Genomic DNA, 16455 nt, shown 5'->3' on the forward strand with positions numbered 1-16455 from the left:
ATTTCAACACTTTTAGATCAGTGAATAGTTGGTATCGTTTTTGATTGTTATATATACCAACATAGATTAAGATTATCTGATTTGTGCATTTTTTGTTATTGCCATGACTCTAGGATTTAATTAGCCGAAAGTTTTTGTTGCTGTGTTCTAGAACAACATAATTTTTTTCTGTTGGTGGTTGCAAATTGACTTGGACTAATACAACAATGGGGTTTTGACGGATTTGACTAGAATGATATGATATGTTCTCTTTCTTATAAATTTGTAGCCAATTTTGAAAAGTAGCCTATTGAAATTGGTCAAAGGGTAACATACCTATGGCCTATTGGCTTTTTAGTTTTTACATTTATTTGGGTTATATGTGTGTCAAATAAAGAGGTTGTTGTGACAAATAATTTGAACCTTCAAGCATGTTGCCTATTTAGAGGACTTTGGTAGATTTAGTTGAGAATAGTGTAATTCACACCCTAATTCAGTAGAGAGTAGTTGGTGGCCAAATATTACATTTTGCTTTGATTGGAACGTTGATTAAAATTTCATTCTTATGTTGATTAGTTTAAATTAATTAAGAAAAAATTTGAGGGATTACAGCTTTTACCATCATTTATTTATAAACCCACATGGTAATTTACATTTTATAGGAACGAGTGTTGCGTGGAATGTCATGTGACAATCCACGTTTTAAAGGTTGATGTAATAACAACCACTTAAATTGTTACGGTAGTTTACAATAAAAGCTGTAATACCCTTAACAATATTCATTAATTAAAAGATAAATTAGTATTATTATAAATTTAAGTAATGTTATTCTTCACATCCATTTATTGCACTCAAATAACATCAGTTGGTGTACCGTATTTTAAGTGACTTTCTAATTACACTAAATATATTTTAAGATAGATGTGTTTGCAAAACTATGAGTAAACTTTGATGATTAGACACTTTCTTAAAATACCCTTGCATGCACAATTAGCAAGTACAAACTGGCTAAAGCACCTCCCAAAAAGTCAGTTTACTTTAATGGGACATATGCAAATTAATAGTTGTACTACTTTTCCTTCATTGGTAGGTTACACTATGATTAAGAATCACCTCTAATTTTGTACATGGTTACCCACTCATTGTGGTTAGTAGATAGTTATATTATGTAACATTTTATAATTAAAAAGGAAAATCTTAGCACATAATATGCAAAGGCTTGCAATGAAATGAACAACTAGATATGTGTCACATTAGCAATTAAGGGGAAAGAAATGGATGGCCAACAACCTTAAAAACAGGTTTGCGGTGATTCGTGGTAAACTATATTAATAGACACTTAATTCTGATGGTTGGATTATGTACGTCAGCCACTTTCATTGCCTACTTGTCTTAAAAGCGTAAATTGATAAATTTAATAATTTAATCAATACTTTAAGACTTTATAAGCGCTGCACAAGGTGATTACCAATTTTGTAGACAGCTTTTTACCGATTTCTTCATTTCTCAGTAAAAGGATGTGCACCCACTCTCCGTATCTCATTTGCTCGTGACTTGTTGCTTTTTGGTCCTTGTTTGCAAATTACTCTCTCTTCCCATTTCAATTTGTTCTAGAATCGCAATCCTACTCAATCAAAAGTAAAATAAAATCACTATATGCTACAGCTTGATGATGTTCCTGCTATTGAAATAACCTTTTGGCCTCCTGTTAGAGACATGGGTACGTGTGAGAAAGCCGATTTTCTCTCTGGAATTTAGATTCTCCTGGTGATATTTTATTCAATATATTTCGAGAAATATTAAATTTATCATTTTTTTTCTTCTAAACATTGGTTCTCCAGTAATATGTCACTATTCCATGAAATCTTGGGAACCAATATTTAGAAAAAAATAAAAAATAAAAAAAATTAATAAGTGTAGTATTTTTCTATATCTTTCCAATTTCGATCCTTAAATGGCCGTTTCCTTTACAACTGTTGTACGTAGTTTTACATTTGAAAATTGTCTGAACATATTATTCTGATATGTGCATCATGTGGTAATGAAGCCACTACTCGATACATTTTGAAATCTAATGTGAAAAATTTAAATGAAGTTTTTTTATTAAATTTAAATCTTAATTGAATATATATATATATATATATATATATATATATATATATATTTCAGTTGATGTTATGAAGATAGAGAAATACTATACTGCAATAAAAAGACTATTTTTTGCCCATAAAAGTCTTAGGTGACAAGAGGTTATAGGCCTCATTTGTAGTTGCTATAGCCCCACGGCTCCCACCCACTGATGAGCCTGTAGCTTCTTGCCACATAAGACTTTTATGGCCAAAACTGATCTTTTTATTGTACTATAACATATCTCATGAAGATATGATGGCTTACTGAGATCTGATCTGATAGAGAGATGATAGCAAATAGACTCAAAGGAATGAGACGAGAGATTGAGAAAATAGGCTTGCAATCGGTCCACTTGGAGATGGAGAAATCAACCTTCCCTTACAGATTAGGGCTTTTGGTGGCGTCTTGGTAAAGTAATCCCAAGAGAATATAAAAGTTCCAGGCATGTTACACATCATTTTCTCAATTTATCTTTTTTGGCAAATCTAATGGATTTATCATTAGATTTGTGGACGTATGTAGGTTCCACAAAATTCAATGATAGATTCACCAATTTATACGGAGATGGTTAAGAAAATAATTTTGATCATTTCTCTAAAAATCTTGCCCAGAATATGAAAATGCCCCCAAAAGAAATTATGTTAACAACAAACCAAAAAAAAAAAAAAAAAGATTATAGTGTGAGAAACACAAGAAAAAAGTAAGAAATGAGTCATAAAATAACGGGTCTTCTTAGTAAAGACCGAAAAAAGCAGTTTAAACACAAACAAAATACATAGGCAGAGACATGATCGTCTCAAAAACCTTTAACCCTACTCGAATCCTCAAAAGGGACACGAACCTTTAATCCTACTCGAATCTTCAAAAGGGACGCGAACAGTGGCATGACAATCGTACTAAAAAGTTGTTTTAACTAATTTATTATGAGTGCTCTTGATAAAATAAAATCCAAATACTGGACAAAGGAATAGGTTTAGCCATCGATCAAAACTTTGGATACTCTCATGCACAGCATAGCTTAGAGAAGTTAATGGCTTTTATCTTCTGACATTTGAGCTTCAAAACTACCAATCAATTGCATTACTAATTTCCAATCTATAACCAAACTGTTAAATTTGCAAGGAAAGAAAACTTGAGGTGACCCTTCAAGCTTTCTGAAAGAAAAGTGGTTGACATAGTAATGATTATGCATTTGGTTGCAAGATGTGAAGGATGGTCCCATTTTTCTTTATGACTTTATAAAAATCATATTCAAAGGTGATAAGAGTAAAGCTTATCAAAGGATTAGATTGACTTGCTCTTGTTAGCCATGAAACCCCACTATTAAGCTAAAGGCAAGGTCCCATTTGAACTTTCATTATGATTTTTTTTTTTTTCTTTTTCTTTACATATGTAAATGCTTGTAGCTTAACGGAAGGATGGAAAATGTTAAAATATTTGATTAAATGATTATATATATATATATATATACATATATACTCATTCTTATTAATTTTAAATGTTAAAATAAGTGGTGATTTTAAAAGCAAAAGTTATGAATTTATTCATAAAAAAAGGTTATGAATTCAAAACTTGTATCATTCAATTCACTCATATTTTAATTAAATATTACACGTGTTGAGCATTACTTATTAAAATAAAATAATAAGAGAATTTGAGTGCACACTTAAGAAAAAGTGTTAATCTTTGAGATATTTGATGGTTTAGCCGAAATAGCCAACGTGAAAGCAACCTAAAATAATGCTCAAAGTCTACCGTTAGTGCCTTCCACTGCTCGGGCATGTTTGAGACATGCTATACATTTTCTCATAGTCCTTCTTTCATTATTCTACTTTTTAAAATTACTATTAAATATGCGAAGTTCACATATAAAATCATCTACATAAACCCACAAATTTAAAGATAATTTTAAAAAGTATATATAAAGATATGAGAAACATCATGAGAGAAAAAAAAAAAAATAGTTTCTCATGAAACTCTATCTGTTTTTCAATGTTACAAAAAGTGGTAAGCAACAAAGAAAAAAAATACTCTAAAAAGTTGCATGACCTTTTCTATCACACCAAACACCAACTGATATATCATATATGGTATGGAGAAATGCTTCTATTTATGCAACTCTCCAATGGAGAAATGCTTTAGTGCATTCCCCCAACCATCTGTCCACAATCTCTGCCTATGTGGCAGATGCAATGTCTTTAAATCTTTCTTAAAATAAATAAAGATGCTCTTGCTACATATTAGGGGGGGTTGGAATTTGACCCAAATTTAAAGAGTAATTCTAGGTGATCTACTTGTGTCTTATTTGTATTCTACTAAAAATGATGTAGCTATTAAAATTACCATTGAGCTTGTGATTGATCATTATTGAATTTTGATCAAAGGGTAATTTTAATACTCACATCATTCTTAGTAGAACATAAGTAGGACACAAGTAGGCCACTTAGAATTACTCAAATTTGAACCCCCACAACACTCTCTCTGTGGCAACCCAACAGCTCATAATCTTACTTCCTACACCAAATGACGCAGTTTCCTCAATAGCTCAGAATTGCACACGTCTACAGTATGAATCCATGGATTAGGACCCCTTCAGTTTTTAAAAGATTTGAGATTATCTGCTCACAATTTAGGCATTGGGTGGCAATGAAGAAAAGATAATTCAAGCTTTGGATGGTGTCTCCGATGAAGTGAAAGAAGAGGTACTTTTTCATTTCGTTTTTGATCTTTGAGGGGTATTGTCTCATACAATCATAAGCATTAAAAAATTGAGAACAAATTGTCTGCCAAGGATGTTTCTCTTCTTTTGGCAATTGGAGGAGGTTTTCCGATGTTGTCATGTATTAGGAATTCTCACCATGTTAGTAGTTTGATTGCTACGGTCATGATTTTTGGGTTGGACTTTTTTGGCCGATTGGTCTGCGAATTCCATCTCCATGCTCTGTGTGGAAACTTTGTCTCCGATATTGCAAAGGAAAGAGAACCGACTACGTTGAACACATTAATAAATACATGATAAATTGAGACTCTTTAAACCCTAATTTCCTTCTAAAAAAACCAGCAATTTTGTCTGCCAAACCCTATCGGAGGATGCGGACCAACAGGGTGCGGCGGAACAGGAACACTTTTTACTTGCCCAAAGATGTGGTCAGAGACATTCTGTTGAGGCTGCTGGCGAAGCCCCTTGTTCAATTCAGGTTGGTATGCAAATCCTAGTCTACCTTACTAAAAAATCGTGATTTTACGATCACCCATCTCAGCCGCTCAGCTAGTCATGACTGCAGTCACCTACTACTTGTTAACAGTCAAGGAGTTAAAAGCCATACCGTGGCCTTGATATCGAGGAATGCGCTCGATGTGGCGGTCCTGATAGCAACTCCAGAAAAAGAATGCGGGCGTATAGGAATGGTGGGTTCTTGTAATGGTTTAGTCTGTTTATATCGTGGGTGGGGGGTTGATATGTTATGGAATCCTGCTACTACAGAAAACAAGATTCTACCCACACCTCTCATCGATGATCCCACCTTCTAGAATAAAGAGATAATGAGAGTCTCCGTAGGATTTGGCTACCATTGTAATGATTACAAGGTGGTGAGGATTGTGCCGACGTTGAGGTGTACTCGACAAGTAAGGGTTGTTGGAGAGTGATCGATTCCATTGTGCCATGTGAGAGCAAGCAGCGTACGTGTTTCGGTAATCCTCAAAGGAGTGCCATATTGGCTAGGTTCTGCTTCTGGCAAATAGTTTGTCTTTTCTTTTGACATGGGCAAAAAGGTGTTTTGGCAGGTGCTTGTGCCCCAAGATCTTGACTATTCTTACAAGAGTCTTGGGGTATTCAATGGATCCCTGGCTATAATCTACCATCCTTGCCCTGAAAACTTAGTCTGCAATTTCATTGATTTTTGGGTGATGAAAGATGACGAAAGTTGGAGCAAAGTAGTGAGGATTGGACCCTTTTCAGGTATGGGGTTCCCGCTCGGGTGTTGGGAAGATGGGGTTGTCATATGGGAGCAAGGCGATTACGGAAGGTTGTTAGTGTATGAACCCATTACCAAATCAGTAAAGCGAGTTCCTCCAATGATTGAGCTCTCAAGCTTTGTGACTACCAGCGTTTCTAGTTACATGGAGAGCTTAGTTTTTGTCAACAGAAGAAACACCAAACATCTGTAATTCTAGCCTAGATTACTTGTCTACCAATTACAATTAAACAAGTTGATGCCAACCCGATTCGTGGCTAGCTAGTACCTTATTTTTGCTTTTTGTTAGAATAGTTTTCTTGTCTTGTTTATCGCACTTTAATTTCTCTGCAAATATATTTATTGTAATATAGTGGTTTTCATCAGTCTCTTTTTCTATCTTCTACTTTGTTCTTTCTTTCACTCTCTCACTCTCTCTCTCTCTCTCTCTCTATATATATATATATATATATATATATATATATATATATATATATATATTTCTTCACGGATAAAGTAGGTAAAGAATTCATGTTGAACTTTGAGGAACCGAATAAACCGGTGTTGTTGGAAGGGTGTATGGATAATTGGGTTGCATACGAAAAATGGGATAGAGACTATTTGGTTCAATTGTGTGGCAATGTTAGGTCACTACAAAAATTATATTTTTTTTCCTGACATGCAGTTTTTGACATGTTAGATGGTCTGACACGTCAGTAAATTTTACTGACGTGGCATTTTTGACATGTATTAGGCGTTAAAATTTTAGGTGTCAGAAACGAAAATTTTCTAACGTGTCACTTTTAACACGTCAATAATTTTTGACGTGTCAAAAAGTGGCATGTTAAAAAAAATTCCCGTTGTGTCATTTTTTGACACATCAGTAAATTTTAAAAAATTCTTAAAAAAATAATAATTTTTCTTTTTTAAAATTTTTTCTAGAATTTTTTTTTCAATTAAAAAAATTATTAATTTAAATTATTTTTCAATTAAAATAATTTTTTTTTAAATTTTTTTCACCGTTTCTCGGCTCTCCCTCTCCGGCCAACTCTCCCTCTCTTTTTTTCTCCATTTTCTCACTTTCAATCTCTTTCTTCTTTTCTCCAACTTCGTTTGATCTCCAGCTCTCCCTTTCTTCTTTTCTCCATTAATATTCAAAAACTCAAACCCAAAAAATCTTCAAAAAATCAAAAACCCAAATCAAAAATTTTTCAATTAAAATTTTTTTTTAAAATTTCTTTTTCACCGTTTCTCGGCTCTCCCTCTCCGGCCAGCTCTCCCTCTCTTCTTTTCTCCATTTTCTCACTCTCAATCTCTCTCTTCTTTTCTCCATTAATATCCAAAAACCCAAACCCAAACCCAAAAAATTTTCAAAAAATCAATCTGAAAAATCAAAAACCCAAACGTCAAACCCTACAAATCTTAAAAAACTCAAAAAATCTTCGTCTTCTTCTCTTCTCCTTTTTTTTTTTCTTCGATCTTCTTCTCTTCTCCTTTTCTTTTTCTTCTTCTGCTTTTCTTCTGCTGCCTAGTCTTTTTCTCTTCTCCCTTTTTCTTTTTCTTCTTCCCTCCAAAGAGAGTTGGCCGGCTGTGTAGAGAGAAGATCAGGGAGATTGAGAGAGGAGAGAGAGAGTGTGGGGAAATAAAAGAAAGGGAAAGAATAAATGTTGAATAAAAGAATAAAGGGAAAGAAGAATAAAGAATAAAGAATAAAAAAATAAAGGGAAAGAATTGGGAAAAAGTTGAATATTCTGCTCATTGTTTTTAGTGACGTACCAACATTTTATACGTTAAAAATTTTTCACGTGTTAAAATAGTATGTTCGAAAATTTCTGACGTATGTAAATAGAACGTCAGAAATTTCTGACGCGCTGAAACAACACGTAGAAATTAAAAATAAAAAATAAAAAATAAAAAATGAAGAAGATAGAAGCGTGCAGAGAGAGAAAAAAAAAAAAAATTGTAAGGTGTGCACACGGTGTGTTGGAACTTGGGGGAGGAAAAAGAAAAGGAAAAAAACATTAGAAGAATGAAGAAGATAGAAGCGTGCAGAGAGAGAAAAAAAATTATTTTATTATTATTTTTTTTTTAAAAAAAAAAGGAGAGAAGAAGAATAAAGAAGATATATAGAAGCAAGCAGAGAGAGAAAATAAATAAATAAATAAAAATAATAATAATAATAATAATTCTAAGGTGTGCACATAGTGTGTTGGAACTCGGGGAAGGAAAAAGAAAAGGAAAAAAACTTTTTGTCGTGCTAGTATTTTAACATGTCAAAAAAATTTTGACGTGTTAAACCAAAATCTCTGATGTGGTAAAATTTGACGTGGTATTTTACCATGTCAGAAATTTTCGATATGTGAAAATAACACATCAGAAATTTCTGACATGGTAAATTATTACGTCAGATTTTATCACGTCAAAAATTTCTGACGTGCCAATTTAACACCTCATAATTTCTGATGTGCTAGTTTTACACGTCAGAAATTTCTAATGTGTTAAAATACCACGTCAGAAATTACTGAGCTGCCAACTTTACCGCGTCAGAAAAATATTTATTGACGTGACATTTTTGCCACATCACGTCAGTAATTATTGACGTGGCAAAGAATCGTCTATAGCCACGTCAGAAATTGATTGTTTTTTTGTAATGGGTTTTGGGTTGGGCCGGTGGAGATGAAGCTTGAGGACTACTTTACGTACTCAGATCAGGCTCGGGAGGAAAGGCCATTGTATTTGTTTGACCCAAAATTTGCAGAAAAAGTTCCAAAGTTGGGTTTGGAATATGAAGTTCCATTGTACTTTCAAGAGGATTTGTTTAGTGTTTTGGGCCATGAGAGGCCAGATTATAGGTGGATTATAATTGGACTGGCTGGGTCTGGTTCATCGTTCCACATTGATCCTAACTCAACGTCAGCCTGGGATGCAGTGATCAAGGGGTCCAAGAAGTGGGTCTTGTTTCCTCCTGATCTAATTCCCCCAGGGGTGCATCCAAGCCCGGATGGTGCAGAGGTGGCATGTCCTGTTTCAATCATTGAGTGGTTCATGAACTTCTATATAACAACTAAAACTTGGAAAAAGAAACCTATTGAGTGCATCTGTAAGGCTGGAGAGGTGATCTTTGTGCCTAATGGATGGTGGCATTTGGTGATCAACCTGGAGGAATCCATTGCCATTACACAGAATTATGCTAGCAGGTATGGTCCTTGTACTATCTATTTGTTTCATGGTTTAAAATTCCATTCATTGTTTGTGGAGAATGCCATTATTAATAATCAAATGTGGTGAACTATGTTTCTACATCATTAACAAGTGGTCTTCAGTACCTCATTTAAGATTGAGTTCGCAATAGTTTGCTTGCCAAAGTTGATAATTTAAAATGTTTCTTATGACTGTTTGTTCAAGAGTCACAGCAACTTATAGTTGATTTGCCCCATAATTGAGTCAATTTCTGAAGCATTGGCATGTAATGCTGTTGTTGTACATATGGGTCTAGCAAATGGCAGAAAGTAGGAATGCTTTACAGGTCGAAATGAATATGATAGGGTGGTGGGTAATTTGTTGGTGTCAACTCATGGTATCACGAAAACAAAGATAGTTCTTTCCTGTTCACTTCAAGAGTCTCTATAAGTGGTCTCGTTTCTAGTTGAACAACCATCCCAAACATATTTCCATCTAACATTATAATGTCCATATCTGAACCCAAGCGCCTGGGAAAAGCAGAATAGTTGATGGAATTATGGAATAGTAGATCTTTTTTCTTTATAAGTAATCGAAATTTTGTTAAAACGCAAAAAGACGTAGCCTAAGTACACAATAAGTATACAAGAAAATTATGAAAACTAGAAATATGAAAATAATTATAGGCAACCATCTAATAGTAAAGGGTTTTGAAGAAAATGGCCTTTAATTCCATCACTGTAGTTTTCTTGGGATCTTCAAAACTTCGATAATTTCTCTCTCGAAATACACCACATTAAGCAAGACAGATTCATCTTCCATACCGCTACACTTTGAGACTACCAAATTGCCCTCTCTAACATGTGAAGAGATCCACTACTCTTTGAGGTATGTCCCACTCTAAGCCAAATAGATTGAAAATAGTGTTCCATAAAGCACTAGCTATCTCGCAATGGAACTAAAAAATTATCAATGGTTTCTTCACTTTTCTTGGACATGCAACACCAATCTACCATTATTATATGTCGCTTCCTTGAGTTATCCATATTGAAGATCTTCCCTAAAGCAGTCGACCAAGCAAAGAAAGTTGCTCTCAAGGGAGCCTTATTCTTCTAAATACTCCTCCAAGGGAAATGAATACTATTATGGGAAATAAGATATTATAGAATGATATCAAACAACCCTCTCTTAGAAGAGGCCTAACAAAGCTTGTCTCGGTCTCAATATGGTGGAATACAACAGATTGAAGAGCAAAGTAAAGAAATCCACCTCCCAGTCCTATGTCACTCTAATAAAATTAATGTTCCACTAATTAGAGTTACTAGAAATTTGTAAATGATCCACGGAAGCATCCTTAAAGCAACAAATATTGAATTGCTCTAGAAAAGCTACCGTAAGGGTCTAATCCTCACACCACACATCATGCCAAATTTTAATCTTGAAACCGTTATTCACCTCAATTCTAGTAGATCCTTTTGAACAACCTTTTTAAATAAAAGTCCTGCTTTTTTGGTCTTGAAATTCATTTATCAAGTTGATGGTACAGACAGAGACATTTGAGTGGACATTTTACACATGTTACATAATTACCACTTCGAAAAAGGGGCAAGCAAGCGGGAAGTGAAGTTGAATTTGGCTTGGAGTGGAGTGATCAAGAGCAATCAGTTTCCCCTACATGATTTCCTGCCATTCATCCAAACTCATGTGGTAACATAAGGTGGCATATTCACATTTTATGTTACTCACGGATTAAAATAAGGCATTGAAGAACTGGTCAGAGATTAGACCTTAATTTTACATCCGCTAGGCTCTAGGTTTGGTCATTATTGCCTTAGGAATACTATCATGCCACCACTATAGCATATTCAGACCTAATCCATTTTGGAAGCCATATAATTCCAGCTAGTTGTTTTCTTAGTTTTTCGATTCTTTCTAAGTCAGCCATAGAAAAAAAGTTCATCTATCAAAATCCAATCTTTCAACCTATAGTTCAATCTACAAACACTAGCCCTTTCATCTAAAATCCTAGGCTCCAGATTCACAAATTCTCGTAATGCTGAGCCCACCACTAGTACTCATATACAGGTTTCCTAAATCTGTCTTACATCATACTGCTTTTTCTTCTTGATTTTGTTTCATCTGTCAAAAGAAATTGTGTATTTAACTAGCAACATATACTACGCAAACAGAAAAGAAAATAAGAAGTAATTTTATCTTTTCTAATGTCCATGTAAATCTTTTCTAATTATTTCAAAATGCAGCAACGACCACATCTTTAGTACTACCTTTGAAACTTGGAACCATTGGAAAATTTATTTAAGCCCTTTGCTCAGGAAAATAAAAAATAAAAACTTATTTAATGACATTTACTCAGTTATTTCAAAATAAGTAGTATACTTCTCCATATGACTTTATTATGAATGCTTATTCTGTAACATTCAGTGTTTTGGGATGAAAATTACAACGATTTATTAATATAGTTCAAAGCCAGAAGTGTTGAGCTCAAACCCTGACTCTACAGTTTACCTCTCATTACAATTAAATGCTTCACATATTGGGCCTCTCACTTATTAAAAAAGAGTTTGGGCTCACACGTAAGAAAAAATATTTATCTATTCATTAAATGATTAAATTTATTCATTTGTTGATATAGGGTTTACATGTTGCAGGAGAAATTTGTTGAGTGTTATGGATTTTCTTATAAATGCATTTCTTTTTATAATTTGTTTCTGTTTTAATGCATCCGATAAACATGGGAAAAAATTCATGTCCTATATCAATAATGAAGGATATTATGTGCTACTCTCAAAACATATATGCACCAGAAGTGGGAAAATTTCGTAATTATGAGGAGTTGAGAAATGGCCAGGTAACAACCTGATTGAGATAGAGGGAAAAATCCATAACTTTTTTTTTTTTTTAGTTACCATGCTTCATCCACCGTTAATTTTTAATTTTTTTTTATATATATAATGGTAGCAGAAATGTACGCAAGATGGACACTGTAATGCAAATAAGCATATTTCTCTTTCCAATACATATGGTTATGATGGATTAAAGCAAAGATCAATATCTAAAAACAAAATAAGAAAAAATGCTCCTTTGGCCTATGAGGTATAGACTTTTACGAAACAACTCAGTTTTTTTTTTTTTTTTAGGTGAAATTTCATTTAATCCATTGAATTTTCATCGCTTTTGCAATCACCCCTTAAAATTGTATAACCTTTCAATTTAGTGCATCAAACGTTAAAAAATTTGTAATGTCACGCCCTGTTTGGGTTTGGGGTTAAATCAAACGAAAAATTGGTGAAATGACCTTTATATCTCAGTAAAATTTATATTTTACAAAATTATCTTAGTTAAATACTTTTTTTTTTTTTTTTTTTTAAATAGTGGTATTTTGGAAATTTTCAGGCCTCTTTTAGGATTTAACATAAAATTTTAACAGATTTGACATTGTAAAATTTTAAAGTTTGATACACAAAATTAAGAGTTTTTGAAGTTTATGGAGGTGAGTGCAAATGCAATGAAAGTTCAATGAAGTTAAGTGAAGTTTTCTCTTTTAATGCTATGGTTTCTTATGGTGTTTTTCTAATCCTACGTGGATATTGTTTTCTATAAAAGCAGGAAAAAACTTACTCCATTAGTCCCTCATATTTTTTTTAGAAAGCAATATCTATATAGGATAATGAGAACACACTAAGAGGAACCGTAGCATTTCTCTTTATATTTTTTTATTAAATGAGGACATGTGTCATCTTTTAATTGGGTATGACATGACAACACCATTAAAAATTTAATGAAAAGTGAACTGAAAGATCTATTTGATAAGAAAAAATTAAAAAAAAAAAAAAAAAAACAACAAGAAGAAGAAGAAAATGAGTAAAATTGAAACCAAACATTTTTTTAAACAAATGTAGATTGTAATTGGCACATCAGAATAAGAGAATAAAAATGAGATAAAAATGTAATTTCTAACATTTCTAAAAATAAAAAAAATTAAATTTATAAGTAAAAATATAAAAAAGAGAAAAGTCTACTTACCCCCTCAAACTACCGTTTAATTGACAATTTCTCCTCAAACTTTTAATTGAGATAACGTCCCTGTAAACGACCAAAAAATTTATAATGTCCCTCCTAAGACTAGAAAAAATACAAAAATAACCCTAGATGTTTTTCCATAACACAAAAATATTCTAATAATTTTTTTTTTTAAAAAAAAAAAAATCTTTAAGAAAAAACACAAATAATTTTTTTAAAAAAAATTGAGTTGCTTGTTGGCTTGGTCGGCAAGCAAATCTGGATGGTATTCTCGTGAATAGAACAAAGATGAAGGCATTTTCGTCAACCCATTAAAACCCAGGATTCAATATTCTTATGACGTCACTCTCTTATTACTCGTGTTCGAAAAATTGGAGCGTGCTTGTTCTTTCTCCCGTCTCTCTGTTTCTCTTCTCACGCTTTGCCTCCAAAACAATTTTCGAAGTCTGTCTTTGATCGGAAGAGGAAGGACGCCATGAAAATTCAAGTTCCGGAACGGGAGGAGGTGGAGAAGGACGACATTACAGTCAAACGAAGAAATAGTAATCTGATCATCATTTTCTTTATATTTTCTGAGAGAGAGTTAGGGTTTCTTTTGATTTAATTTTGGTGTGCAGAGGAAAATGTCTGTTGTGCAAATTTTGCACAGTGAAAGGATGGAAGGGGGAATGCCGAAGAGAGGCGGTTGAATGTAACATCTATTTAAGCAGAGTTTTGCAATAAAGTTGGTTTAGCAAAATCGATACTTTGTGTTGTGAGGATTGGGGTCTCTCTAACGATCTCAATTTATTTTCTATGTTGTGAGGTTTGGGGTCTCTCTAAGGATCTCAATTTATTTTCTGCAATCATAGGTAGGAATTGTAGGAAACGCAGGAAGGACTCATCCTGTTTTCCTACCGACTGCCCAGGCCACTTTGGTCACCAGGAGCTCGCCAAGCCTACCTGCATTTGCATCCGTTGCTCCAAGATTCTGGCCGACAACGAGAATGTAACGCTGCTTATGCTGGGCGAAAATTAAACCGACAACGAGAAGATGAAGTTTGAGGGTAGGCCCAATTTACGACTCTATGGGCTTTAGTCCAATTGCGTGCAACGTAAAAGCCCATTGACAGTTGGATCTAAAGTCCAAGGGTTGCGTGTGGATTTAAAAATTTGGCCTCAATTGCATGTGAATTCTACTAAGATTCAGACTTTGTCTGCGAAACCCTATAGCCGGATGCAGACCAACAAGGTGCGGCGGAACAGGAACACTTTTTACTAGCCCAAAGATGTGGTCAGAGACATTCTGTTGAGGCTGCCGGTGAAGCCCCTTGTTCGATTCAGGCTGGTATGCAAATCCTGGTCTGCCTTACTGAAAAGTCGTGATTTTACGACCACCCATCTCAGCCGCTCAGCCAGTCATGGCTGCAATCACCTACTACTTGTTAACACTCAAGGAGTTAAAAGCCATACCATGGCCTTGATATCGAGGAAAGTGCTCGATGTGGCGGTCCCGATAGAAACTCCTGAAGAAGAATGCGAGCGTATAGGAATGGTGGGTTCTTGTAATGGTTTAGTTTGTTTATATCGTGGGTGGTGGGTTTATATCTTATGGAATCCTGCTACTACAGAAAACAAGATTCTGCCCACACCTCTCATCGATGATCCCACCTTCCGGAATAAAGAGATAATGAGAGTCTCCGTAGGATTTGGTTATCATTGTAATGATTACAAGATGGTGAGGATTGTGTATTGTAGTGATTGTGCCGACGTTGAGGTGTACTCGACGAGTAGGGGTTGTTGGAGAGTGATCAATTCCATTTTGCCATGTGAGAGCAAGCAACGTACGTGTTTGGTAATCCTCAAAGGAGTGCCATATTGGCTGGGTTCTGCTTCTGGCAAACAGTTTGTCTTGTCTTTTGACATGGGCAAAGAGGTGTTTCGGCAGGTGCTTGTGCCCTCAGATCCTGACCCTTCTTACAAGAGTCTTGGGGTATTCAATGGATCTTTGGCTATAATCTACTATACTTGCCTTGAAGACTTAGTCGGCAATTTCATTGATTTTTGGGTGATGAAAGATGACGAAAGTTGGAGCAAAGTAGTGAGGATTGGACCCTTTTCAGGTATGGGGTTCCCGCTCAGGTGTTGGGAAGATGGGGTTGTCATATGGGAGCAGGACGATTACGGAAGGTTGTTAGTGTATGACCCCATTACCAAATCGGTAAAGCGGGTTCCTCCAATGTATTGGGCTCCCAAACTTTGTACTACCAGCGTTTCTAGTTACATCGAGAGCTTAGTTTCTGTCAACAGAAGAAAAACAAAACATCTGTAATTCTAGCCTGGATTACTCGTCTACTGATTATAATTAATGAAATAATAAAGTTGATGCCAACCCGATTCATGGCTAGCTAGTACCTCATTTTTGCTTTTTGTTAGAATAGTTTTCTTGTCTTGTTTATCGCACTTTAATTTCTCTGTAAATATATATATTTCTTGTAATACAGTGGTTTTCATTGGTCTCTTTTTCTCTCTTCTACTTTGTTCTCTCTCTCTCTCTCTCTATATATATATATTTAAAGTAGGTAAAGAATTTTAGTGTAATTGCCATGAAACTACTCTTTGAGTCTCCAATCCTAGTCTGTTAGGTGACTGAACTTCTATAATTGATTGAGATATGATGCTTACGATATTGATATCACATTTATATATATAATGCTACTTGAGCATTATAACAATCATGTAACATTTCCACGTACAAGTTTATACGGGCATTACTACGGCACTACAATTTGTGCGTATTATTCCTTGATCAATACTATAACTGCGCTACTACATTTTACTTAACTATGTAAAAGCTATATGGACATTATTATAATATCATTTTACTTAACTATGTAAAAGCTATATGGACATTATTATAACATCGCATGTAAAACCTATGTAAAACCTATCTAAGCCAAATAAACAAGGCTAAAGTTTAGAGATTTTTGAGAGGTGCATTCGTTGAACATCCATAGAAACGGTCTAGTATTCTTTAGATGAATACGTATTTGATACACAATGAAGTGTACATCTATACAAATTTATAGTCATTTGATGTTTAGTTTACAGGCAAAATTTTTTGCATTTATATTTATTCGTTTATTCATAATTTGATAAATGCTACAAACTTTATAATCTTTTTTTTTTC

At 34.2% G+C, this 16455-nt stretch overlaps 1 protein-coding gene and 1 pseudogene across 1 annotated transcript; both read left to right on the forward strand.

The window, feature by feature from the left end:
• Positions 1-5199: 5199 nt before the first annotated feature.
• On the forward strand, positions 5200-6279 carry LOC132162235 (F-box/kelch-repeat protein At3g06240-like; annotated as a pseudogene).
• Positions 6280-8741: 2462 nt separating this feature from the next.
• LOC132174033 (F-box/kelch-repeat protein At3g06240-like) lies at positions 8742-15597 on the forward strand. Its single transcript, XM_088511338.1, has 3 exons — positions 8742-9262; positions 14151-14274; positions 14548-15597. Exons 1-3 carry the CDS (start codon positions 8742-8744, stop codon positions 15595-15597), a joined length of 1695 nt encoding a protein of 564 aa, XP_088367464.1.
• The last annotated feature ends 858 nt before the right edge of the window (positions 15598-16455 follow it).

The sequence above is a fragment of the Corylus avellana genome, chromosome 10, assembly GCF_965113065.1.
Source record: "Corylus avellana chromosome 10, dhCorAvel1.hap1.2, whole genome shotgun sequence".
In the NCBI taxonomy this organism is placed as follows: Eukaryota; Viridiplantae; Streptophyta; class Magnoliopsida; order Fagales; family Betulaceae; genus Corylus; species Corylus avellana.

What these genes read in the sequence shown, in the direction of transcription:
- LOC132174033 (XM_088511338.1), top strand. Translation starts at nt 8,742, where the DNA reads ATGAAGCTTGAGGACTACTTTACGTACTCAGATCAGGCTCGGGAGGAA. An exon ending in ACACAGAATTATGCTAGCAG is followed by an intron (nt 9,263 to 14,150) that starts GTATGGTCCTTG and finishes TAGGAATTGTAG; the next exon opens with GAAACGCAGGAAGGACTCAT. An exon ending in TTCTGGCCGACAACGAGAAT is followed by an intron (nt 14,275 to 14,547) that starts GTAACGCTGCTT and finishes ACTTTTTACTAG; the next exon opens with CCCAAAGATGTGGTCAGAGA.